The following is a 27,010-nucleotide window of genomic DNA, read 5'->3' on the forward strand; positions in this document are numbered from 1 at the left end:
GGACTGTATATGATAGGACAGCGGCTCTCTGATTACTGATCGCTCTCATCAAATTCCAGCGTCCCTGAATGTGCGCTTGCGTCCTGGCATGTCATTCCAGCTGATCGGCAAAGCAGCTGAAGTGCGGCTGCGCCCTTCGCATGCGCAGGAGATCCCGGGCACCAGTCGATGGGGGGGGACTTTTCGACAGAACACGGGCTTTCTCCAATGACGGTCTAGGTGGGGCGCCTGCGCAGTGAGGCTCGCTTCTTCCGCATTAGGGCTCTCCGGGTGGTGACGTAGAGGAGGTGGTGTCCGGGCTGGTTTGTTGTGTTTGTCGGCAGTGAGCGGACTCTCGGAGGAGCTCGTAGTACACACACCTCCATGGCGATGAATTACAAGGAGGAGGACGGGAACCCTCACTCCGGTGTGGGTCCTGGACTGGCCGCTAAGAGTAAGAAGCCGGATAATACGGCCTTCAAGCAGCAGCGCCTTCCGGCTTGGCAGCCCATCCTCACCGCTGGTACCGTCCTGCCGGCCTTCTTCGTCATCGGGATTATATTCATCCCCATCGGGATCGGGATCTTCGTCACCTCCAACAACATCCGGGAGTTTGAGGTGAGAGCATTGTGTGTGATGGGGGCTTTCTCCCTGGGGGCTTGTTTTATGGGAAGGGTTATAGGTCAGGAGAATATGGCCACCAAGGTGTCACTTCCTGGGTCACCGCCCTGTCCTCCTGATGGTGGCCATTTACATAACAATCCTTCACAGGATATGAGTGGATCTGTCATGTATGAGGACCCACTCCTGGAATTCAGAAAGACTGGTGGATTATGTGAAAGCGTCTCTTGTGTTGTAAAAGTGGTGCAGCGTTCACACACCTGTCCTTGTGTTGGGCACCACATTTGGAACGTATGCCAGACACTTTCACAAGACCTGTCTCTGTACGCCAAAAGGAAGTTGGTCTTAAAGCGGAGCGCCTCCCAAAAGGGTAAGCTCCGCTTGCTTGATCCGATTCCTTTCCAATCTCGCCGTTCGCACTGCCTTCTGCAAACTGATTTGGGGTTGTCAATAACTTTGCATTGACATCTGCAGCGTGAACTGCCTGCAAGTTAAATGCGATGGAACCTGCACAGGAATCACGGCGGTTCCTGCATGGCATCAGATCCCAGCCTCAAATGTGATTGCTTATTGTGTGGCCGGCTGTACTTATCAGACTGCTATTCGCTCTGATAAGCTTTGGCAGAAGTTGCTGCAAGTGTCTTTTACGCATTAGATCAGTGTTTCTAAACTGGGTGTGAAGAGTCCTCAGGGGTGCTGCGGCAAAACATAAAATTGTACCGACCGCTGTATGTTTGGATTAGAAAGTGACCTTGTGGTAACTCCTGTATACAGAGAGGAGAGGGAGCTCAGCCTGTACCTCTTCCAGGTCCTTCCTCTCCTACTCCCTGCTGCTATCTGTATTTATGTTGGCAACCCAGAAAGCTGTGTGGACTGCCTGACATGTGCTCAGCAACCAATGATAGGACATAGGCAGGCTTAACGTGTTTGTTACCCGCCAAAAAACAGATCTTGTTCCTAAAACATGTTATACAGCACAGTGTTTGTGTTGTCATTTGCCCCCGTATCACATAAAATGCCTGGCTATGCTGCCTCCAGGCGTGTTTGCATGGACCACGTGCAGAGCCTGCCAGGAAGTCGGCGCAGCACTAATCACAGGCAGTGAGACATTGCCCCGATGTGCGGCTGCAGAGATCGGGCAATGTTTCGCTGCCTGTGATTAGCGCAGCGCTGTGCCAACTTCCTGGCAGGCTCTGCACGTGGTCCATGTGAACATGCCTGAGCTCGTCCTTACTGCTGTGCCCTGACTACGTGGTCAGTTTACGTGCCTCCTTCAGATGCAGCTCTCCTCTATTCCCCTCCCTTCTGCTCCTGTGTCAGTTCCCTCCCCTCCTGCTGCTGAAATTACTTTTATTGTCTTATATAATCCTGTTTGTTTCCTAATGCTAGCTGGTCCTTTCTCTGTGTGTTAAAAGGTATAGCTGGCATTTTTTTTTTCTGAGCAGCGCTCACGTGACCGGCCGGTTCTCCCCTTCTCTCCTCCTCACGTCCCAACCGACATCAGCTGGGTAATCTTGGCCACGCCCGCTGCAGCTGTGACATGGGGTGGGGAGAGATAACGTGAGCGCCGATGGGCACTCGCAAATAAGGTTTAGCTGCTTTTTTTTTTTTTTTTTTTTTTTTTCATATTATAAACGCATACAGGAGCACCTAGCATTAGGAAATGAACAGGATTATATAAAGTTCTAACTGTGGTTTAACAACCACTTTAATGTGTACTGTTTTCTGAAAAATCAGATACAAAAAAGGCTGTGCATGATCAGAAACAAAAAAAAAAAAAAAAAAAAAATGCTTACAATTTTTCATACAACTAGTACAATCCTCGGATTCAACCCGCTGCAAATATTTTTGGAAAACCGGACGATCGTTTGCCCATTTTTTTTTTTTTTTATTTTTTTTTTTTTTGTGTGCTGCGCTTAATTGTTAATGACACCCCATTCGCTATTAGAACTCCATCATGGTGGCACAAGCGTGCTGCACATTTGCAGTACATTCCCGAAACATGCTGAAAAACACACATTTTATGTGTAGGAACGTTCCTGCGCAGTCAGAAATGCAGAGATGTGAATGTGGCCTAATTAAGGACACCCCAATACCGGTTAGTAGATACCTATTTTTTTGTGTGCCAAAATGCACAGTGGAAAAATACATCACATTCCACGCTTGGGAGGGGAGAGTGTTTAGGATGACCTGGGAGGAGAGGTTAAGGATTTAAAAAAAAAAAAAATTTAAAAAAAATTTAAAAAAACACACACGATCTGGTTTTAAAGTGGGAGTAAACCCGCTGAATATATATATATATATATATATATATATATATATATATATATATATATATACACTACCGTTCAAAAGTTTGGGGTCACATTGAAATGTCCTTATTTTTGAAGGAAAAGCACTGTACTTTTCAATGAAGCTAACTTTAAACTAGTCCTAACTTTAAACAAATATACTCTATACATTGCTAATGTGGTAAATGACTATTCTAACTGCAAATGTCTAGTTTTTGGTGCAATATCTACATAGGTGTATAGAGGCCCATTTCCAGCAACTATCACTCCAGTGTTCTAATGGTACAATGTGTTTGCTCATTGGCTCAGAAGGCTAATTGATGATTAGCAAACCCTTGTGCAATCATGTTCACACATCTAAAAACAGTCTAGCTCCTTCCAGAAGCTACAAAACTGACCTTCCTGTGAGCAGATTGAGTTTCTGGAGCATCACATTTGTGGGGTCAATTAAACGCTCAAAATGGCCAGAAAAAGAGAACTTTCATCTGAAACTCGACAGTCTATTCTTGTTCTTAGAAATGAAGGCTATTCCATGCGAGAAATTGAAGATTTCCTACAACGGTGTGTACTACTCCCTTCAGAGGACAGCACAAACAGGCTCTAACCAGAGTAGAAAAAGAAGTGGGAGACCACGTTGCACAACTAAGCAAGAAGATAAGCACATTAGAGTCTCTAGTTTGAGAAACAGACGCCTCACAGGTCCCCAACTGGCATCTTCATTAAATAAATGAATAAGGAAGGCTATCACTCCATTTTGCAACGCCATGCCATACCCAGTGGACAGCGCTTGATTGGAGCCAATTTCATCCTACAACAGGACAATGACCCTAAACACACCTCCAAATTGTGCAAGAACTATTTACAGCAGAAGCAGGCAGCTGGTATTCTATCGGTAATGGAGTGGCCAGCACAGTCACCAGATCTGAACCCCATTGAGCTGTTGTGGGAGCAGCTTGACCGTATGGTACGCCAGAAGTGCCCATCCAACCAATCCAACTTGTGGGAGCTGCTTCTAGAAGCGTGGGGTGCAATTTCTCCAGCTTACCTCAATAAATTAACAGCTAGAATGCCAAAGGTGTGCAATGCTGTAATTGCTGCAAAAGGAGGATTCTTTGACGAAAGCAAAGTTTGATGTAAAAACAATGTTATTTCAAATACAAATCATTATTTCTAACCTTGTCAATGTCTTGACTCTATTTTCTATTCATTTCACAACGTATGGTGGTGAATAAGTGTGACTTTTCATGGAAAACACAAAATTGTTTGGGTGACCCCAAACTTTTGAACGATTGTGTGTGTGTGTGTGTGTGTATATATATATATATATATATATATATATATATATATATATATATATATATATATATATAATATTCTGCAAGGGAAAAGGCATAATGAGCTAGTATGCATCGTATACTAGCTCATTATCAAATACTTACCTTTAGAACGAGCCCCAGACATCTCGCCTGATCCAGGGCGAGGGAGCTGACATGTTCCCTTGGCGTGTCTTCCGGGTATCACGGCTCCAGCGCTGTGAGTGGCGATATCGTCACCTGTGTGCATGCGCCTCTGCAGTCAGCGGCTCATTGCGAGGGGAATATCTCCCAAACCATGCAGGTTTAGGAGATTTATTATTATTTTTACCTGTAGGTAAAAGTTAAAAAAAAAAACCTATAAAACCGCTTTAAGTCTCTCAGGAATGCTTTTTATCTAATGTTGATTTGATTTCTAAGTAAAGTCTCACTGAAGTTGTATTACAGTTACAGTAGCAAGTAAGTTGCACTATATAGTCACACTGGAAATCGCATGAAAATCACAATTCATAAGTGATATGAAATGCACCACAGCAAAGACGCGGATTGGTTTTTGATGGTTTTATTTACTTTTTTAAATAATAAAACCTCTACAACCATTTTAATGCCCCTTTTTTTTTTTTTTTTTTTTTTTTTTTTTTTTTTTTATAGGATTGTTTTTTTTCTCATTAACCTATAGTTCCATTATAGATTATTTTCAGAGTGTGCTATGATACAGCATTATAGTAATTACAATCTGTGAAGCTATAATAATGATTGCGTGGATGATTTTGCAATCTAATGTATGGTAAAAGAAAGTACAGCCTTAAAAAGAGTCATAATTAGTCTGCTGTGACACAGCACAATATGATCTGTTCAGTAGTAATTATAGTCTATGCAGCTATTGTAATGATTGTGTGGAGGTATTAGAAATCTGGCATGTGCTATATGAGTATACAGCTTCAACAATAATTCTTATTGTATTATTCCAAGGTGAAATTGCGTATGTATTGGCAAAATGAATAAAGGTACCCACAAAATGATTTTGACAAATTAGGGTGGTAACTATTAACCACTCGTGTGTCGCTGTGAACAGTTTTTTTTATCTAATAAAATGTGAACTTGGGTAGCTGCTGCCTTAATGGTATGTTTTATGTTCATATATCATAAACGCATATGGAAAAGGGTAGGGCTGCAACGATTAATCGATATTATCGATAATAATCGATAATGAAAATCGTTGTCAACGATTTTCATTATCGATTAGTTGGTCCGCACCTTCCACCTGTCTGTTAGTTGAAAAAAAAAAGGAAACAAATCCTCTCCTCCTATGTCATCCGTCCTCGGCGGCGCTCTCTGTGACCAGGCACGCACTCCTCCCCTAATACAAAAAAAAAACTAAAAAAATATCAGAATTTTTGGGTAAAATATAAAAATTACGATACTTAATCTCTACAGGCGACGCTTGAAATCTTTTATTTTTTTACAGGTTACCAATTTAGAGTTAGAGAAGGTTAGTACTAGAATTATTGCTCTCACTATAACGTTTTCCGGCGTAACCTCACTTGTGTGGTACACACAGTTTCCATATGTATGCCCAACCTACATATGCCTTCGCCTGTGGAGATAGGGGTGCTTTAAAATGTGTTTCCCCTTTTTTTTTTTTTTTTTTTTTTTTTTTTTTTTTTTTTTTTTTATTGTATTAAACTTCTTTTTTTGTTTTTTACAGTCCCTTTTTCTTTTTTTCGATCACTTTTATTGCTATCACAAGAAATGTAAACACCCCTCTTGATAATAAAGCCAGGTCCTCCTTTATGGAGATGTCTAGGGTCCATAAGTCCCCTGATCTTTTCTCTACTCAAAAGCATGAGTTAAAAAATAAAAAATAAAACCTGATCTGATGCTTTCCAAAAAAAGAATTGGTTTACATTCGCCCTAAACTGAAAGTCATGAGGTCACCTTTAGATACTAGAGGAGAGACTATCTGGTCTCTCCTCACCTCTATAGCCAGCCGCATGAACTGCTGGATCGGAGGGTGGGGGGGGATAATTGGCTGCTCAGATTGCTTTTAGTGAAAAGGGAAACGCCAGCTGAAAATAACGTAAACCCTGCTGCTTGGTCACATCAGGGCTAAATGTGAAGGGGGAAAAAAATAAAAATAAAAAACTCCTGCCCGGCGCCAGGAACTGCATGTTTGGGGGTCGGGCGATATTTGTGTATCTCTGTTATAAATATTGCTGTCTGTTTCTTCCAAGTGTAGTCAAGAATTTCCATAACTGCTTATTTTTATCACATCAAAGCTTAGATCAAAAACATGCATCAGGAAATCTTTGGCTAAACATTTTTTTATTTTAAATCGGAATAATACACTGTAAGCGATGACAAAATATGAAAATGGTATAGTTAGCAGGTCCTTTTTCCTACTGATGATTTTTTGCCTATATAAATTGACTGATGTGGTTACTTGCTTCCACGTGGAATAAAAAACAATATACAGCAGCAGCATAAAGGTGTCCATGTATGTGCGCCTTTTGCGATGCTAGACATAGGCTAAACACTTCCTTTTTAAAGTTTCTGAAATATTGGTTGGGCCATTCAGCTGCTGTTCAAGTTGCTAGACCAGTGGTGATTACCTCTCATAATATAAGGGACCTCAAGTGTGGCCCTGACATCACCTGACCTGACATCACCTGAGGGCTGCATCATAATAATCAATGCTTCTATATTTATTGTGCATCTGGAAAGTATTCACAGCGCTTCAGTTTTTCAACATTTTGTTATGTTACATTCTTATTCCAAAATGGATTAAATTCATTATTTTCCTCAAAATTCTACAAACAATACCCCATAATGACAACGTGGAAGAAGTTTGTTTGAAATCTTTCAAAATGTATTAAAAATCCCATGTACATAAATTTTCACAGCCTTTGCCATGACACTGAAAATTGAGCTCAAAATTGAACAGGTGCATCCTGTTTCCACTGATCTTCCTTGAGATGTTTCTACAACTTGATTGGTGTCCACCTGTGGTAAATTCAGTTGATTGGATGTGATGTGGAAAGGCACACACCTGTCTATATAAAGTCCCACAGTTAAAGTGGTTGTAAACCCTTACAAACCACTTTGACCTACAGGTAAGCCTAGATTAAGGCTTACCTGTAGGACCAAGAAATATCTCCTAAACCTATATGGTTTAGGAGATATTTGCCCGAAAACGGGCACCGCTGTCTACGGCGCATGTGCCGTAGACAGCGGCGCGCAGGCGCACTGAGCGCGGCATTCTCAGCGACGGAGCTGCCGCGCGTGTCGGCTCCCGCGCGCATGCGTGGGAGTGACGTCATCGCGGCTTCGCCGAATGACAGCGACGGAGCTGCGAGACCCCACCAGCAAGATGGATGCGGCGGACTACAGGGGACTACAGGGGACAGCGGCGACTTCGCTGGCTCCTGTGTCAGGTAAGTGACACATAATGGGCTACTATGCGATGCATAGTAGTCCATTATGCTTTGCCTTTGCAGGGAGTGAAAGAGGAAGTAAACTCATCAGGGTTTACTTCCTCTTTAACAGTGCATGTCAGAGCACAAACCAAGCTATGAAGCCCAAGAAATTGTTTGTAGACCTCTGAAACAGAATTGTATGGAGGCACAGATCTGTGAAAGGGTACAGATAAGTTCTGCAGCATTGAATGTCCCACTGAGCACAGTGGCTTCCATCTTTTAAATGGAAGAAGTTTAGGAACCACCAGGACTCCACCTGGCCAAACTGAGTGATCAGGGGAGAAAGGCCTTAGTCAAGGAGGTGACCATGAACCCGATGGTTACTCTGGCAGAGCTCCAGCATTTCTCTGTGGAGAGAGGAGAACCTTCCAGAAGAACAACCATCTCTGCAGTACTCAACCAATTGGGCCTGTATGGTAGAGTGGCCCAGACAGAAGCCGCTCCTCAGTAAAAGGCACATGACAGCCCACCTGGAGTTTGCCAAAAGGCAGCTGAAGGACTCTGACCATGAGAAACTAAATTCTTTGGTCTGATGAAACAAAGATTGAACTCTTTGGCCTGAATGGCAAGTGTCATGTCTGGAGGAAACCAGGCACCGCTCATCAGCTGTCCAATACCATCCCTAGAATGAAGCATGGCGGTGGCAGCATCATGCTGTGGGGATGGTTTTCAGTGGCAGGAACTGAGCGACTAGTCAGGATTATGGGGAAAGATGAATATAGCAATGTACAGAGACATCATTGTTGAAAACCTGTTGCAGAGCGCTTTGGACCTTATACTGGGGCACAGGTTCATCTTCCACCAGGACGATGACCCTAAGTACAAGATAACAAAGGAGTAGCTACGGGACAACTCTGTGAATGTCCTTGAATGGCCCAGTCAGAGCCCTGACTTGAACTTGATTTGAACATCGCACCGATGCTCCCCAACCAACCTGATGGAGCTTGAGAGGTCCTGCAAAGAATGGGAGAAACTGCCCAAAAATAGGTGCGCCAAGACTGTAGCATCATATTTAAGACTTGAGGCTGCAATTGGTGCCAACGGTGCTTCAACAAAATATTGAGCAAAGGCTGTAAGTACTTATGTACATGGTTTATAAAAAAATAAATTGCAAAGATTTTAAACAATCTTCTTTCACATTGCCATTATGGGGTACTGTTTGTAGAATTTTGAGGCAAAAATGAATTTGATGCATTTTGGAAAGGCTGTAACACAGGGCACGACAAACCCCAGGCACCAGGTCGCCAACGCAATCAGAAATCGCAACCTGCCACCAGCCCACTCACTATTGATGCTCCAGACATGCAGCAGCATTAACACTGACTGCTGTCCTCTGTCCTCCTCTCTCCTCCACACTCAGCGGCGCCTCGCTAAGTGTGTGAAACTGACAAGCAATGGAGAGAGGAGGATCTGTCAGATTTCAGCTTGATGTCGGTGTGGGCGGGACCCAGCAACTATCAAACACCAGCCAGTGGAATCTGGGCGGGCCGCTACGTGTATGTGGCCCCGCCCCTTTTCTTAAGCAGCCCAATCGTTGGCCGGTGTTTGATAGCTGCTGAGTCCCGCCCACCCGGCCGGGACCAGCCCACCCCGACATCAAGCTCAAATCTGACATATCCGCCTCTCTGTTACTTGTCAGATTCACACCCCGGCTGGGTACCGCCCATTCCGACATTAAGCTCAATTCTGACAGCTCCTCTGTTACATTTCAGTAACAGAGTGCTCCGTGTGAAACCTGCCAGTGGCATCTGCCACCGCCAATCAGTGCCACCTGCTAGTGCCAACCAGTGCCACCGCCAATCATTACCACCTGCCACCACCAACCAGTGCCAGTGAAAATCAGTTCCACCTGCCAGTGCCACCTGCCAGTGCCACCGCCAATCAGTGCCACCTGCCAACATCAACCAGTGCCACCGGCAATCAGTGCTATCTGCCAGTGACAACTAGTGCCACCGCCAACCAGTGTCACCTGCCAATGCCATCTGGCAGTTCCACGTGCCTGCCACTGCCAGCCAGTGCCACCGCCAATCAGTGCCACCACCATTCAGTGCCATCTGCCAGTGACAACTAGTGCCATCGCCAACCGGGGCCACCTGCCATCGCCAACCGGGGCCACCTGCCATCGCCAACCGGGGCCACCTGCCATCGCCAACCGGGGCCACCTGCCACTTCCAAACCAGTTCCATCTGTTGCCAGCCTTACTCATTCTGGTCAGCCCATAACCCTGATGTAACAGTGTTTCAATGGAGTTATTGACTGGGTGCTTCATTGTGAGTTAGGGATAGGGGGTGAAAATGAGTGGCCTTACCCCGGGAGCTGACAATGCATACCACTCTTACAAAAAAAAAAAAAAAATCCTGGCTCCTAACTTTTTTAACTGGCTCCTAAATTCAAAGCAAATTTGTCAAACCCTGCTGTAACATATAACAAAATGTGGAAGAAGTGAAGCGCTGTGAATACTTTCAGATGCACTGTATCCTCTCTTCAACCCCCTAACCTTGTGCCACATTTGGTATTCTCGTCCAAGGTCCATTACAAAAGATTTTGGAGGGGGGCTGGTGTGGACAGCACAGAAAAAATGTAGATAGAATGAAAGAACACAAGTCATTTGAAGGAGAAGTACAGCCAAAGGTTGTATGGCTGTACTTCTCTTGTGGATCACAGGCGTACAGTTTCTTTCTGCATCCTGTGACCCCCCCTTTTCAGCAAGCAGCTGGCTGAAACCCGCTGTAGGCTGAAGTTACAGAGCTGGTCCAGGCTTGGCCAAGATCACAAGCTGCCAAGAGCCTGAGCGAGTGATGGGAGGGCCCAGAGCAGAGGCCTGCTGACAGTCATCAACTCTGCTCAGGGGGCCCTGAGAACCAAGCAAACCGGTGGTATTTGATCACTTGGTTCTCGGTCTTAGAGCCAGCGGGGGCAGATGCAGCATCAGGCCGATGTTGCATCCACCTAGGTAATTATGATTCTGAAAAAAACAAACATACTTCTCTTTTAACTACTAGAAGAAGAAAATATTTTTCCTTTTTACTGGCCTGACTAAGGGCCGGTTCACACAGGGGGCGATGCGAGGTGACACCGACTTGCCTCGCCGCGACCTCAGCGGCGACTTGCAAATGACTTCTATATAGAAGTCAATGCAAGTCGCCCCGAGGTCGCCCAAAAGTAGTACAGGAACCTTTTTTCTGAGTTGGAGCGACTCGAGTCGCTCCTCTCAGAACGGTTCCATTGTACAGAACGGGGGCGACTTGTCAGGTGGCGGCGAGGCAAGTCGTGTCGCCTCGCATCGCCCCCAGTGTGAACCGGCCCTTAAGCACTTGGGTAAGGTAAACGGGAGCCCCCGGGGCTACACAAGTGCCAAAGGGCTGCAGTGCATGCAAGGTGCTAGACTGTTGTCCTGTGTATATGAAACATAAGACTGCCCATAAGGAAATGGCAAGCTGTTCTTTCTCACCTGTTTCCACCATTTGGAATTGCTGTGTACCCATATCTGGTACAAAGTGTACTTTTTAACTTTTTTTCTTTTCTTTTTTTCACACACATTGTAAAAGACATGTTCATTTTCTTATTGGCGAAAGGAAAAGGATCTACTATTGGTCGCAGGAATTTTTACCAAAACTAACTGGCAAGTGATACCAAGTACTTTATCAAGCAAACTCTGGTAGTATTGTCGTTACTGAATAATTCTTACCAGCAGTGCTTATGATGGTCCAAGTCACATGTGTCGCCCTCGCCTTGTCTCAGCAGTCGGCAGGACGCCTCCGCCAGATTTAGTTCTCGTCCATGCAGCCGCAGAGAGGCTGACCTTGGCAGTTGGCAACAGAGGACAACGGAACTCCTCCGCTGTGATGTAACTCCTGTACAATTTGACTGGTCCCTGCTGCTTGGTTGCATGAGGCCCTCTGCACTTCATTTAGTCTCATAAACATTAGGCGGTAGTTGTTTGATACAGCTGGTTATGACTCTTGTTTTCTTTAAAATCGATAAGACTCTACAGAGGTTTATTTCTGGGAGAACAGTTGATTGACATTTTTTGGACGTGGCTATTATTTTTCACTCATAATAGAATGACAGAAGTATGATGCTAGGGTGTGAATAGTCATCTGTGTATTTGGCAATGTAAGCATGCTTCCCTGTCTGTCTAAAAAAAAATGATCAGCATGACTTTGAACCTGCTGACTCTACTTACACCAGCAGACATGATTGTTAGCATGGGGATGGGCAGGTGAGAGAAGATATTTGCAGAAGTATGCTAAAAACATTTATTTTGTGAGATGGTGGCATCCTGTATTCTGCAAAAAAAAAAAAATGGTTGATCCCAGGGCTGGGGAAAAAAAATATTTTTAATCTTGAATCTGGTTGAGTTCAAATCAATTCCGATTTGACGGAAATCAATTTTTAGTTTTTTGTTTTTTTTTTTCCCGTTCAGTTTCCTTAGCAGGGGGCGTGTCCAGAATGGCACTTGACACTGGGAGCAGACATGTGCACTGTGTCTGAGGCTCTGAACTCCCCACCGGTGTGATCCTCCTATTGCCCTCACACGACCCTCCTGTGTCCCCTAACCTCTCTGGTGTGTGACCACGTGTGGGGAGAAGTTGAACTGTCAGTCAGCCGCCCGTGATCCTGGCCTTCGGGGGCTAGGCCGAAGCCTTAACATAAATCACAGTTTCAGGCAGGATTATTAACAGTTCCTAGCAGTTAAAATTGATTTCTAATTGTAAATTGAGTTTTATTTTTAGTTTTTTTTTTAATTAAAAAATCACCTATTTTATTTTTAGTTTTTTGGGGGGTGGGGGATCGCCCAGCCCTGGTTGATCCTGCGATTCTGCTGTTCTCTATCCCTCCCCTTGTCTGTCTCCACTGCAGTTGGAAATTTTGCAGAGCAATGTTGGCAGCTAGTTCACATACTCCGTTTTCAGTGTATTTTCTACTCTGAGCATTTCCTCACTATTTGTTCTGATGTGATTAAAGAGTCACACGTGGGAGTATACACAGTGGTAAATACTTCCCTCGCTCCCTCCTCTATAACCACTAAGCAGCTAAATGCAATGGGGTGGGATATTACATCTTCATGGAGGCTTCACCTCCCTGTTATTTTAAGACTGAGGGATCCAAATACAATACTTTTAAAAGAATGTGATTATTTGCTTACCAATAATTGCTCTTTCACTCTCCATTCACACTTGCAATTTATCAGGCAACTTTGGACATCAGAGTTGCATGACAAATTATACCCAATTCTTTTCACTATCACCCGTTCAATTTCCCGTTCCAGTTGGTGTGATCTAGTCAGTGACTTTGAAAAGGTGCCTGCACTACTTTGGTGCAACTTGGATCCAAAGAATGTTAAGTCGGATCAAAATTGCTCCAGTGTCACACAGGAAATTGTCACTTTGGAGACTTGCTAATGTGAATGGAGCTTTATACTATGCAGCTGATTTACTGAAGAAGTTGATAATCTTGACTGTAAATTATGTGAATCTTTACATGAAAAGCAAATCCCTGTTTATTTCTGCATGTGACTGGAGTATTCAAGGGGAACCCGGTTACAATTTGAAGATTTTCAACTCTTTTAGTAAATCCAACTTTGTCTCCTTTATTTTTTCATATATCTTCAAATTTTGTATGTTTTCTTTTCTGTTGTAAGCTATTATATCATCGTTTCTGAAAGAGGTTTCATAAACTGTCAACTTTGTGCTAATGTCAACTATTTTAACATCTAATTCTTTTTTTTTAACAGATTGACTACACCGGGATAGATTCTAATAGCGATTGCCACAGATGTGTTAATATTTCATGGAACAAGTCATGCAATTGTACTATGAATTTTACTCTGGAAACTGCATTCGAGGTAACTGCGTTATTATTGTTGCTCATATTAAATATTATTATATCCGTTTTTGATCTTTCTAATGTTAAAAGTTCTCATGTCACAGTTTATAGTCTGCTCTTGACCCCTGGTCTGCAACACTCACAATTCAGGCTTATTCTACCCTCCGTCAAATGCTTAGAATGTAAGGCCTGTTCTGAAAAACAGTTGTTAATCTGGTTTTAACTTGGAAGCTAAATAACTACAGAAGTACTGACCAGTGAGTTTCTTTTTAGTAATAACACTCACCTTCAGACTAAAACAAAAAAGCTGAAAGGAAATACACAGGCCACCTTGCTGAACCTTCTTACAAAAATACACGTTGCCCAGCTTTTTCTAACTTCAATACATTGAGTCACTGACCTGTAAAAAAAAAAAAAGAAAAAAAAAAGAAAAATATGCAGTGATTCAGAAAGTAATGAATCCAGTGGGGCAAACAGTCCTCTCAATAAGTCATCAATGGCTGTGTGTGTATGTATATATGTATATGTGTGTGTGTGTGTGTGTGTGTGTGTGTGTATATATATATATATATATATATATATATATATATATATATATATATATATATATATATATATATATATATATATATATATATATATATATATATATATATATATATATATTAAAAAAAAGATTTTTTTTTTCTCTACCATTTTATTTATTTTTTGTACAGGTTTCTTTTAATTTGTCTAGTTACCGAGGATTTTTAAGATGCGCTACCTATAATAAATGTTTATTTTTAAAGGAAACCCATGCTGTGAGAACAAGAAACTATAATTTTTTTACTTCTTGTTGACCATGCTAGTTGTCTGGCTCCTTCGGAACATTGACCTGAACCAAGTATACTGACCATGAAGGACAGAAGTTGAACTCTTGATCTGTGTATTTGTTTTGAGTCTTTTGACTTGATAAAACACTGAACTCATTGGTTCAGCATGTTAACCAGGCAAACTGGTATATTCAGAAAGCGAATTTAAGCAATGGCAGCCTCTGTACGTCACTACAGTTTTTGTACATAATCTGTATGACTGGTATTGACTTAAAAGAGAAGTATGGGATTCATTTAAAAAAAAATTATATATGCACACACTCAGCTAGGTGGATGCAGCAAACGCCTTGAGGCGATTCAGTTCGCGTTGTGCGATTTACAAATATTTTCATTCATTCAGCATCAATCCAATGCTGCATCTGTTCCCCGCCTTCTCTGAGACCGAGAAATGAGCAATCACATGAAGCTGATAGCTCAGCCCTCAGTCTCCAGCCTGCACAGAATGGTGACTGTCAGTCACCTGCTCTCTGCCCCTGCAGCGCTCACTGGAGCGTTGGGCTGTGGAGGGGGTGGAGAGAGGCTGAGCCTGCTGCCAGTCCGGGCATCTGGGTGGATCCTGACCATGTGGCAATGTGACATCAGCCGTCATTGGGCTTTAGCACGCTGATGGCTGAAAATGGGTCACAGGAGTGCAGAATGAACTGCTCTCCTGTGATCCATAGGAGGAGTACAGCCAAAAATATACTTCTCCTTTTTAAAACTGTAATAAACCCAAAACCATACATTTTTATATTTTACAGCTTACCAATTATCATATGTTATGTGTGCTTTTTGTTTTGTTGTCTTTGTTTTTTCTCTCTGTTGTCACCTGGTGATCTTGCCAATAACATATCTCCTGAATTAGGGTGCCTACACTCTTGATGAAGGCACACAGGAGGCACCTTTTGGACAGCAGCATTGTCAGTCTGGAGAGGGGGGGTGGGGGTGTTAAATGTACTAGAACATTTTAATACAGCAGCAAATTCAAACCAAACTGTAGTAACTAATTTATAAGCAGTTTTCCTTTTGATATAATATAAACTGGTCATTTTTATGCACCCGTGTCAGTGGTAAATGGTTTGTCTCATCTCTGTAACTGATACATTGTGCTGGAGTGCTTGTTCTTTTGATAAACAGACTTGCTGGTTAGATCACCAGATGAGGATAGAATAAATAAAGAAAATGAATACAGCCAATACCTCTAAAAATTGGCAAGCTGCAACATAATGTTTCTTTTTGGTTTAATACTACTTTAATGACTTTTATACTTTTCACTTCTTTTTTGTCTTTTTTTTTTTCATATTGTTTACTTTGATTTAAAGGACAAAAACAATATGTGCATATGGCTGCATTAACCTGAACCTTGATGGGAGCTTTCATCAGGAATAGCTTTGCTATGCTGTGTACTTTGAAGCTGCCAGCAACAAAGCTGCTCGCCTCAACAAGCTGCTGGGTGAGCTTTTACAGCATGGGCAGACTACTCCCCAAGTAATAAGGTCTCTGGATGCATTTGTGTATCCAGTAGAGATGTAAGCATAGGCTAACGGACTACTAACTGTATCCAGTCTCCTCTCTAATAAGTCATTGTAGCATATGGGGTGTCGCTGGTCCTCATGTATGTGTTAAGAGTGATATGAAAAGGTTTTCTGTGCTAATATGGTAGTCATTGTTTAATGTAACTTCTAAACCTGCAAGAACCATATATTCAAGTGCACTCTCAGTAATCTCTAGCTGTTGGCCACATTTGACTCTAATTTTCATGGTTTTACTAACAAAGTATAACATTTGGGTTCCTGAGCGTTTTTATCAAAATGAAGTGTTGTCTAGGTGAGAAATGCCAGTGGACACAATTTCCCTGTTGCACTTGATCTGATACTTGGACAACCTTTTATATATCTTATATAGTTTCATTATTATCACTATTTGCAATTTTCTTTTTTTTTTTTTTCAGAGCAATGTGTTCATGTATTATGGACTGTCTAACTTCTACCAGAACCACCGCCGGTATGTTAAGTCAAGGGATGACAGTCAGTTGAATGGAGACAAAAACTCCCTGACGGTAAGTTGTACCTATTTTGTAAGTTAAAGAGGGATTCCACCCAAAAAAAAAAATATTAAAAGCCAGCAGCTATAAATACTACAGCTGCTGACTTTTAATAAATGGACACTCACCTGTCCCGGGTTCCAGCGATGCCGAGGCCGATCGATCTCTCGGCTGCTGTCGCCACCATTCTAGGTGAGGGAATCAGGAAGTGAAGCGAATCGGCTTCACTTCCCGGTTCCCTACTGCGCATGCGCGAGCCGCGCCACGCAATAGGAAATCTCTGCGCTGTCACTGGGACCCGTGTGTGTCCCAGCAGACAGCGCGGCAGGGCAGGAAATGGCGTAGACTCCCACGGGAGTTTATGCCCGGAAGTGGGTGTAAATACCTGTCTTTGACAGGTATCTCCACCCCCCTCCCCTCTGAAAGGTGCCAATTGTGACACCGGAAGGGGGGAGGGATCCGATCAGCGGAGGTTCCACTTTAGGGGGGAATCCCGCTTTAAATCATATCTAAGACCCCTTCCACACTGGGGGGTGTTTTGCAGGCACTATAGTGTTAAAAATGGCGCCTGCAAACTGCCCTAAAACAGCTGCTCTATTCACACTGGAGCAGTGCGCTGGCAGGACATCAGATAAAGTCCTGCCAGCAGCTGCTTTGGAGCAGTGAACTCACCGCTCCTCCCCATTGAAATCAATCGGACAGCGTTGCTATACCACTGGCAAAATGCCAATGTGTAGGTGTTTTGCGGGCAGATTTACCCCCTTTTCGGGCGCTAGCGGAGGGTTAAAACCGCCCCGCTAGCGGCCGAATAGCACCACTAAAACGACGATAAAGTGGCGCTAAAAAATGGTGCCTCTTCACCGCTGATGTCCTAGGCAGCACAGTGTGAAAGGGCTCTGAAAAATGGAATGTACTACAGCTTTTATTTGTAGATCCAGGTGGTTTTAACACTTCCTGTCCCAGGGTGGTTCCTCTATCTGTGGAGGAGCAACAGACACCCTTGGACAACAGTGCTGTATGGAGAGAGTTATGATCGATGGAGTAATATATTTGGATGGACTTTAGTGGATGTAAACCTCATTTATGAAATTTGAGCAGGGCACATCTATCTGTAGTGTTTTTTTCTCATCTCTCTTTAACCACTTGCTTACTGGGCACTTAAACCCCCCTCAGTCCCAGACCAATTTTCAGCTTTCAGCGCTGATGCATTTTGAATGACAATTGCGCGGGCATACAACACTGTACCCAAATGAAATTTTTATCATTTTTTTCCCACAAATAGAGCTTTCTTTTGGTGGTATTTAATTACAGCTGAGAGTTTTATTTTTTGCTAAACAAACAAAAAAAGATGCAAAAAAAAAATAAAAATCATGTTTAATAGTTTGTTATAAAATTTTGCAAACGGGTCATTTTTCTCCTTCATTGAAGTGCGCTGATGATGCGGCACTGATAGGCTGCACTGATAGGCATAGTTAAGGCGGCACTAATGGGCACAGATAAGGCGGCACGGATGGGTGGCACTGCTGGGCACGGATATGTGGCACTGGGGTGCAGCACCTTTGTTGAGGCAGATTGTGGGCATTGCTGGGTGGCACTGTGGGCACTGCTGGGTGGCACTGACAGGGGGGACACATTTTTTTATTGATGTGGCAAAGCAGGGGGCAGGTGGGCACTGGCAGGGCTGGCCGTGATCGACTCTCTTTTATTTATTTTTTTTATTTTTTTTCTCCTCGCGCTGACAGCGAATATATATATTTTTTCACTGTACTAATGAACTGGCTGGGAAGGGGTTAACATCTAGGGGCAATCAAGCGGATAAATGTGTGCCTAACTATGTGTAATGCGTGCTGCTTTTTACTACTAGATCTGTTTATTTCCTGTTTTGCAGGGATAAGAAACAGAGATTGTTCTCTCTGTGTTAATTGTCAACACAGAGCTCTGGGCTGTGATTGTACACAGCAGGTCGGGACTTGCTGACAGGCTCCCACTGTGTACAATCACAGGGTGTGCTGACCGGGGGGTGCACATGTGCGTACCCGAAAGTAGTCAGCGTCGGATGGATGCGTCACTTTGCCTACACCAGCTGCCCATCTTCAGTACATTGTGGGCGGGCAGTTGAAGTGGTTAAAGCGGGAGTCCGCCGGGACTCCGCGTGTTGTTTTTTTTTTTTTTTTTTTTTTTTTTTAAAGCCAGCAGCTACAAATACTGCAGCTGCTGACTTTTAAAATAGTGACACTTACCTGTCCAGCGCACCCGCGATGTCGGCACCCGAAGCCGATCTGTAGATCGTCTCTCGGGTGCTGCCGCCGCCATCTTGGGTATGGGAATCAGGAAATGGAGCCTTTCGGCTTCATTTCCCGGTTCCCTACTGCGCATGCGCGAGCCGCGCTGCGCAATAAGGACGGTCCCCGCTGCCTCTGGGATCTGTGTGTTTTCCCAGCAGGCAGCGGGGCACTTGCGGAAAGGGGCGTAATATACGCCCCTTTCCGCAGAGAGCTATCTCGGAAGTGGGTGCAGATACCTGTACTGTACAGGAATCTGCACCCCCCTCCCCCCTGAAAGGTGCCAATTGTGGCGCCGGAGGGGGGGAGGGTTCCGATGAGCGGAAGGTCCACTTTAGGGTGGACCTCCGCTTTAAAGTATACATGTTTGCATACCCAGACAAAAGGTAAAAGAAGGGGGGGGGAGACTTGAATCACTTTTTTTTTTTTTTTTTTCTTCTTCTAAGGTCACTCGCACTTCTGTGTTTTTTATTTCAGTTTAAAAATTCAGTTTGTTGGTTAAGAAGCGGCATACTTAATTATAACTGACCCTGTGATGTTGTTACAATGTATGTTTGCAGTTGTTTTCCATAGTGTGTTTAAATTTTAAAGAGTGTGGTTAATGATTTTAATATTTTATGATCAATATACAGCCCAGCTTTTGTTGTATGGGTTTCGCTTTCTGTGACTTCGCCATTTCCATGTGTACTTGGTGACCTTGCTGATTTCTGATGCTTTACTTTGTTGTGCGGAAACTGTTCTTTGTAACGTATGAGAAGAGGGCTTTGAAAGCAGAAAACCGACTGATTTATCCATTTGCTAACACCGTTACATTAAAGATATGCCTTAAAGCAGTTGTATGTTTAAATTTTGTACTTTAACCTACAGGTAAGCCTATAATAAATCTTACCTGTAGGTAAAAATAATATCTCCTAAACCTGTACGGTTTAGGAGATATTCCCCTCGCAATGAGCCGCTGACTTCAGCGGCGCATGCGCGCTGGGGATTCTCTGCTGAAAATATGGCAGACACCGAACCTTGCCGGGAAGAAAACTCCCACCTGCATGCGCAGGAGTGACAAAATCACGGGTGTGGCCACTCACCGCGCCGGAGCCGCAATACCCGGAAGACGCGCCGAGGGAACATGTCAGCTCCCTCGGCGTGGACCGAGTGAGATGCTGACGCCTCGCTCTAAGGTAAGTATTTCATAATAAGCTTGTATGCTTTAAATAACTGTTCAAGAGTTATTTTGTGCTTAGACGTTTGTTGGCTCTTAATCAAACTGTCAAGCTATCAAATGGCTGTTGTCACAGCTCATCACATCAAACAGAGGTTAATGCTAGCCACACATTTTACAATTTTCCTTTTCAACATTAAGTAGTCCAAGGGCCTGCCTGATTGCATACAAACTGAAAGTGTTTAGGTTTGACCCCCATATTATATGGTTTTGGTAAATCCTAAAGAAAAATTGTACAATGGGGAAAATTATTTGACCCCATGAGATTTTGTGAGTTTGCCCACTTACAAAGACATGAAGGGTCTATAATTGTTGTCATAGGTGTATTTTAAATGATAGAGACAGAATATGAACCAAACATTTGGGGGGAAAAAATGATGCAATTGATTTTAATTAGTTGCAGTTCAGTGAGTAAAATAAGTATTTGATCCCCTACCAACCAACAATAATTCTGGCTACAGTATGTGCTCATGTGGTACACCCATTAGTCCTGTAAACTTAGAAAGGTGCTCCTAACAACAACTCATTATGTGTTTAAAAGACACCTGTCCACAGAATCTTTATTCCATTCATACCTCACCGTCGTGGGTAAGACCGAAGAGCTATCAGGGGCAAGATTGTAGACCTGTACAAGGCTGCAATTGGCTACAAGAAGCTTGGTGAGAAGGGGACAACTGTTGGTGCAAACATTTGCAAATGGAAGAAATACAAAATAACCATCAATCACCCTCAGTCCAGAGCTCCATGCAAGATTTTGCTTCATGGGGTAAGGATGCTCATGAGAAAGGTGAGGTATCAGCCGTGAAACAACCCGGGGGAAGCTTTTGAATAATTTCAAGGCAGTTGGAACCACAGTTGCCATACAAACCATTGGTAACACAATACGCTGCCATGGATTGAAATCCTGCAGCAGCCGTAAGGTCCCCCCCCTAAAATGATTCAGAGAAGAATTGAGAGAAAGTGCTGTGGTCATATGAGACAAAAATTGAGCTCTTTGGCATTAACTCCACTCTGTGTTTGGCGGAAGAAGAATGCTGACTGACCCCAAGAACACTGTTCCTACAGTTGTGCACGGAGGTGGAAACATGATGCTTTGGGGCTGTTTCTCTGCTAAAAGTACAGGCTGACTTTGCCGCATTGAGGGGCCAATGGACGGGGCCATGTATTGTAAAATCTTGGATGAGCACCTTCTTTCCTCAGCCAGAACACTGAAGATGGGTCTTTCAGCATGACAATGACCCAAAACATACTGCCAAGGCAACAGAGTGACTCGAGAAGAAGCACAATAAGGTCATGAAGTGGTCTAGCCAGTCTCCATACCTATATTCTTTAGAACATTTATGGAGGGAACAACTAAGCCAAATTCTTAAGGATTTAAAGAAGAGTGAACCAAAATCCCTCCTGAGCTGTGTGCAAACCTGGTAACCAACTACTAGCAACGTCTTACCTCTGTGCTTGCCAATAATGGTTTCTCCACCAAGTACTAAGTCATGCTTTGCTTGGGGATCAAACATTTGTATTGTGTGTTTTATGGATTTTTGGTTGATATTCTGTCTCTATCATTTAAAATACTCCTAAAGTTTATAGACCATTCATTGTAAGTGGGCCAACTTAATTTGCAGGTGATCAAATAATTATTTCCGTCCCCTCTGTACAAGAAAATTGTATAATGTATTGCCAACCTAAGATTGCAGCTTCCTTGGCTGTAAAAAATAAGAGGGTTTAGTTTTTCTTTATGACTGGGCATTGTAAATCAAAATGTCAGCCTGTTTTGCTCCCCCCCCAGGGGAAATTCAGAATTTTACTGTCGAGGAAAGTGAACATTTTGCTTTTTTTGTTTAATATCTCAAACCTGATAAATGCCTTCAATTAACTACATGCATTTTAAACACTGTAGAATCCAAGCAAAGAATGTGATCCTTATCGTACCAGTGACAATAAGCCTATTGCTCCTTGTGGTGCTATCGCAAACAGTATGTTTAATGGTAAGTCGTCTTTTTCGTGCTGCATTTCAAGAGAAGTAGCAGAACCAAAGAAATTTCTGAATGTTTCTTGTCACTTAATGAATTATAACAAGATAAAACAATGAGAAAATGAGAGCCACAATTTTTTTTTTTTTTTATGGCTCCCAGGCCCAAAAACACCAACAAATATAGCAGGAAGAATGTTATGCGGTTAAACTGGAAGTGCACTAATATTACCAAAAGTATTGGGGCCCCTGCCTTTATACGCACATGAACGTTAATGGCATCCCTGTCTTAGTTTGTAGGGTTCAAAATTAAGTTGGCCACCCTGTGCAGCTATAACAGCTTCAGCTCTTCTGGAAAGGCTGTCCACAAGGTTTAGGAGTGTGTCTATGTGAATGTTTCACCATCCTTCCAGAAGCGCATTTGTGAGGTCAGGCACTGATGTGGATGAGAAGGCCTGACTCGCAGTCTGCACTCTAATTCAACCCAAAGGTGTTCTATTGGGTTGAGGTCAGGACTCTGTGCAGGCCAGTGAAGTTCCTCCACCCCAAACTTGCTCATCCATGTCTTTATGGACCTGGGGGGGGGGGGTTGGACTTGGCCCCATGGTTCCAGTGAAGGGATCTTCTTAAGGCAGCAGCATACCAAGACATTTTGGACAATTTCATGCCCCAAAATTGTGGGAACAATTTGGATGGCCCTTTCCTGTTCCAACATGACTGTGCATCCGTGCACGAAGCAAGTTCAATAAAGGCATAGATCAGCAAGTTTGGATTGGAGGAACTTGCCTGCACTGAGTCAATGAATATTAAACTCTCAAAAAATGTATGTCCCTTTTTAAGTGTCATAATTAATATAAAAATTATTTCATAGATTAAATGTGCAAGTAAATTCATATAAAAAATTCCAAAATAAATCCCCATCAATACTACAGTATACATAAAAGTACAAGGAATAAAGTGCTGCAGTGCTTATGCAATCATTCAAATCATACATGAATATTATTTTAAAGTGCATCGTGCCAAACAAATATGTATCATAAAGCCCACATAAGTATTTCATGAACGTTCACAATTCGTATGTATTGTATAATGAGTAACCAGTGCTCTTAATATCCACACTTTTCAGACTATGCATCCACATGTGCTCCTATTCTGGATCCTCACCCACCAGATACTATCGACCCACAGGGAGCTATAAGCCTTCCAATAGATACTGAATAACCTCTTCAGTATGCATCTCCTTTCCACAGCCACCACCAAGAATACACATGCAAGGGGCAGAGGGACATAGGCAAATCTAAAATTGTAATTCCGTATATAAAAATAGTTTAAAATCTATTTGTTAAAAAAAAAAAAAAAAATCTTGAAAATCAATATGGGGTGGCGTGTGTGTCCCAGGGAATGTCTGCCATTTCAGACATATTGACTTCAAGGCTTTGTATTGTTTGTTTTTTGTTTTTCACCTATAGGCGCATAGCAAATAGATTTTTAGTAAACACTTTTTATATATACGGATTTGCCTATGTCCTGCCCCTTGTATGAGCATATTCTTTGTTGTGGCCGTGAAGAAAAGATGCATGCTTCATACTGAGGAGGTTACACGGTAACCTGTTGGAAGGCTTATAGCCCCTTGGTGGGGCTAGAGTATCTGGGGAGTGAGAACCCAGTCACTCATCGTACAATACATATTAATTATAATTTAATAATATAAATATAATATATTTATTAAACTTTCATGAAATTCTTATGAACTTGTATATATGTGGTATTTATGATGCATCATTTTTTGGCAAGGTGCACTTTAATTATAGTTGATGATTTCATAAGCACTGCAGCACTTTGACACTTTATTCCTTGCAGTTTTATGCACACTGTAGTATTGGTGGGGATTTCATTTGCACATTTAGCCTATTCATTTTTAATATGAATTTACTTGCACATTTATTCTATGAAATCATTTTTATATGACTTGTGACATTTTAAAGGGATGGGCACATTTTTAGAGAGTTTCATATTTATTGACCTAGGAGGTGTGGAGTAATTTTATCTTTTCCCCCAGACACTTTTCGGTGCCATTTCCACCTATTTGACCATTTATGCCATAATGTGCTAGTATACGCTCCATACTAGCAAATCGTAACAGACTTGCCTGTCATAGGAAGCCCTCCAGCACTGTGCTGGTAGTGCCGGAACACTTCCATCTTCATTCAGTCCTCCTTCCAGGTTTGCCCTGTTCAACCACTTGAATGGCCAGGCCACAAGGATGTCACTCCCACACGTGTGCATGGGAGCCATGTCACCACAGCACAGAGTAGGTGCCGTAATGTACTTTGAGCTGCGCATGTGTGGCTCAGTATATATTACTGCTAACGGGCAGAAGGAAGCATTTCTTGCCATAAAAACCCTGGCTGCCATCTCATGTTTGAGTGTAGCCATGGATGTTGGTTTCCTGCAGAAGTTTTACTATTGGGACCATTTACTGAAAATTAGGCACAATGTGGGGTTTTGGAAAAATGCTGCTTAGGCGCTTGTTACAGACCTCTTCCTTGGTCACTTACTACCACTAAAAGGGTGATCTGCTTGTAGCTAATTTTGTGGTGCTGCTCTATCATCATTGATAACTTGTGATAACCTTTTCACTCTAGATACTCTTCGCTTATATCGGATCACAGATGGAGTAGAGGAGCCTATTCAATTGACCAAGAAAGGGATTGCTTGGTGGACTGATAAAAATGTAAAATTCAAAAACCCAGTGGGAAATTCATCAGACCTCAGTTATATCTTTAAAGGTAAAATCGGTTTGTTTTTTTGTTTTGTTTTTTGCTTATTTTAACAGGCATCATCTCCACTGAAAGGAAACGGTCTACCATACTAAACATACCAAAAATGTTTACAGCCCTACTTTCAATTCAGACTGTTGGCCTAACTGTAAACATACATTTATACATTAGGTCTTTCGTTCTAGATACCACTGTTCAATCAAAAATGAATATTACTTAACCACTTAAGGACCAGGCCTCTTTTTCGGATTTGGTGTTTACATGTTTAAAACAGTTTTTTTTTTTTGCTAGAAAATTACTTAGAACCCCCAAACATTTTATATTGTTTTTTTTTTTTTCTTAACACCCTAGAGAATAAAATGGCGGTCATTGAAATACTTTTTTTCACACCGTATGTGCGCAGCGGTCTTACAAGCACACTTTTTTTTGGAAAAAAATCACTTTTTTTTGAATAAAAAAATAAGACAACAGTAAAATTAGCCCAATTTTTTTTATATTGTGAAAGATAATGGTATGCCGAGTAAATTGATACCCAACATGTCACGCTTCCTTCCTTCCTTTGTTGTCGGAAAGTCTTATCCTGTGTACGGGGCACAAGTGTCGTTTCTCTCTGGTGCTTCGTTCCTCTGTTAGCAGCAGCTCTGAGAAGTTTTCCGACACATGAGATAAATTTGTTGTTGGTAGGGAGAATGCAGAACAGAGATTGTCTATTCATAACACAGTTGTTCTGCTATGTGAAAGGGAGGGGGTGCCTTTCCTCTAACCAGCTGTTACAGCAATCTCTCTGCCCTCTCCTCTGTTCTTCTGACAAATGAAGAAAGATTTGGAGGGGAAAAGACAGCAGATATACAAGTAAAACCTATGTTGGAGGATTTGTTTAATATCTGTGTATCATCTGAGGCTGTTCACTTCACTAGCTATATGGGAGGGTTTACAACCACTTTAAACATTGAAATAATAACATTGCCATAAAAACACTAAACTTTAAAGTGTAACTTTAATTACAATTGCGATGCATAATAGCACATTATGCCATTGTCTTGCAGGGTTTATAAAAAGAAAAAAAATGCAGTTTACTATCTCTTTAAGTGTACTGTAAGTGACTATAGTGTTTAAAATCCAATAATACACTGCATCACCCTGCTCTGCACATGCTCAGTTGCTTTATTTTCTTGGCACTGTGCCTTATTTTGTAGCGGTTTATCTGCAGCCTAAAAATTTGCTGCTGTTCAGGGGTTCTAAGATTCAGCAAAATGGCGACTTCCAGGAAGAAGAAATGTGAACAATGCTGGAGACAATTTACAGCACACTCATTTGATGGCATAATTATTAATGTGGAATGTATGTTCCTTGCTGAAGAACATTATTTTTTATCTAGCTGTTATAGGTAAAGTTTCACTTTAATGCTAATTGCTCCTATAGCACCAACTCATTTGTCATCCACTGGAAGAACACTGGAAAGGAAGTCTTAACACAGTCTAAACCTGCACTGTTTGTAAACTTTGTTTTATGTTCTCTGGTACATGTGATCTTGGAAATGTCATGGCTTATTTCCTTTACATGTAATTATTTGTATCTTGACAAATGCTTATTTATGCTAGCTTCGTATGTTGTTGCTAATTGAGATTTTTTTTTTTTCTTCTTTCTTTTACGAAGATACAACTAAGCCAATTAATTGGCAGATACCAGTGTATGAGTTAAGTTCTGATCCGGACAACAATGGATTCATCAATGAAGATTTTATTGTATGGATGCGTACTGCAGCATTACCAACATTCAGAAAGCTTTATGGTCTCATAGAAAAGACTGATTCTTCACAAGTAGCATTGAAACCTGGAAATTACTCTCTTTTAATTAATTACAGTATCCTTTTTAATATATGGCTGCTTTCTCACTTTCATAACTCACAGTATATACAGTACTTGCTGGAAAATTGAAAGCAGGGATTTAGCAACCAGCTCTTAAAGTGGAATTTCTCTAGTCGTCTGTCCTGGACAGCACTAGAGAGATAGGCTCCACCTCCGGAGGCAGGAAACGCAATCCAGATCTTTAAAAGGGCGGTCTCCGTCCCTTCCCCTTCAGTCTTTGTGTTTCCTCCACCGGTGGAGGAGGCTGGATCAGGAGCTCTCCTTCCCCCGACGGTGGGAGTGCCCATAAGAGACGGGTAAGGAGTTCTGTGTACATGTTTTTGGTAGCAGACATCTGAGGTCCTCCGGTCGGGTTGACAGCAGCTACGAACCGGCGTTCTCCTTAAGTCAGACGGGGGGCGGGCACAGGCATCGAGTTCCGGCCTGTGGAACGCAGGAGGAGAACAGAGGACTTCCGGCAATCCACTTCCGGGTCGCGCAGCGAGTGTGGA

The 27,010-nt window shown here is 42.5% G+C and overlaps 1 protein-coding gene across 1 annotated transcript in view; it reads left to right on the forward strand.

The window, feature by feature from the left end:
* The first annotated feature begins 212 nt into the window (after positions 1-212).
* Positions 213-27,010, forward strand: part of TMEM30A (transmembrane protein 30A) — a 38,965-nt gene continuing 12,167 nt past the window's right edge. The window contains exons 1-6 of the mRNA XM_077487373.1: positions 213-597; positions 13,418-13,528; positions 16,312-16,419; positions 21,800-21,887; positions 24,517-24,660; positions 26,308-26,514. Of these exons, the coding sequence (XP_077343499.1) occupies positions 364-597; positions 13,418-13,528; positions 16,312-16,419; positions 21,800-21,887; positions 24,517-24,660; positions 26,308-26,514 (892 nt within the window). The 5' untranslated portion in view covers positions 213-363. The remainder of the gene's footprint in view (positions 598-13,417; positions 13,529-16,311; positions 16,420-21,799; positions 21,888-24,516; positions 24,661-26,307; positions 26,515-27,010) is intronic.

Source organism: Lithobates pipiens, unplaced genomic scaffold (genome assembly GCF_037356315.1).
Source record: "Lithobates pipiens isolate NorthernLeopardFrog02 unplaced genomic scaffold, aLitPip1_a1.2 Scaffold_18, whole genome shotgun sequence".
NCBI classification, from domain to species: Eukaryota; Metazoa; Chordata; class Amphibia; order Anura; family Ranidae; genus Lithobates; species Lithobates pipiens.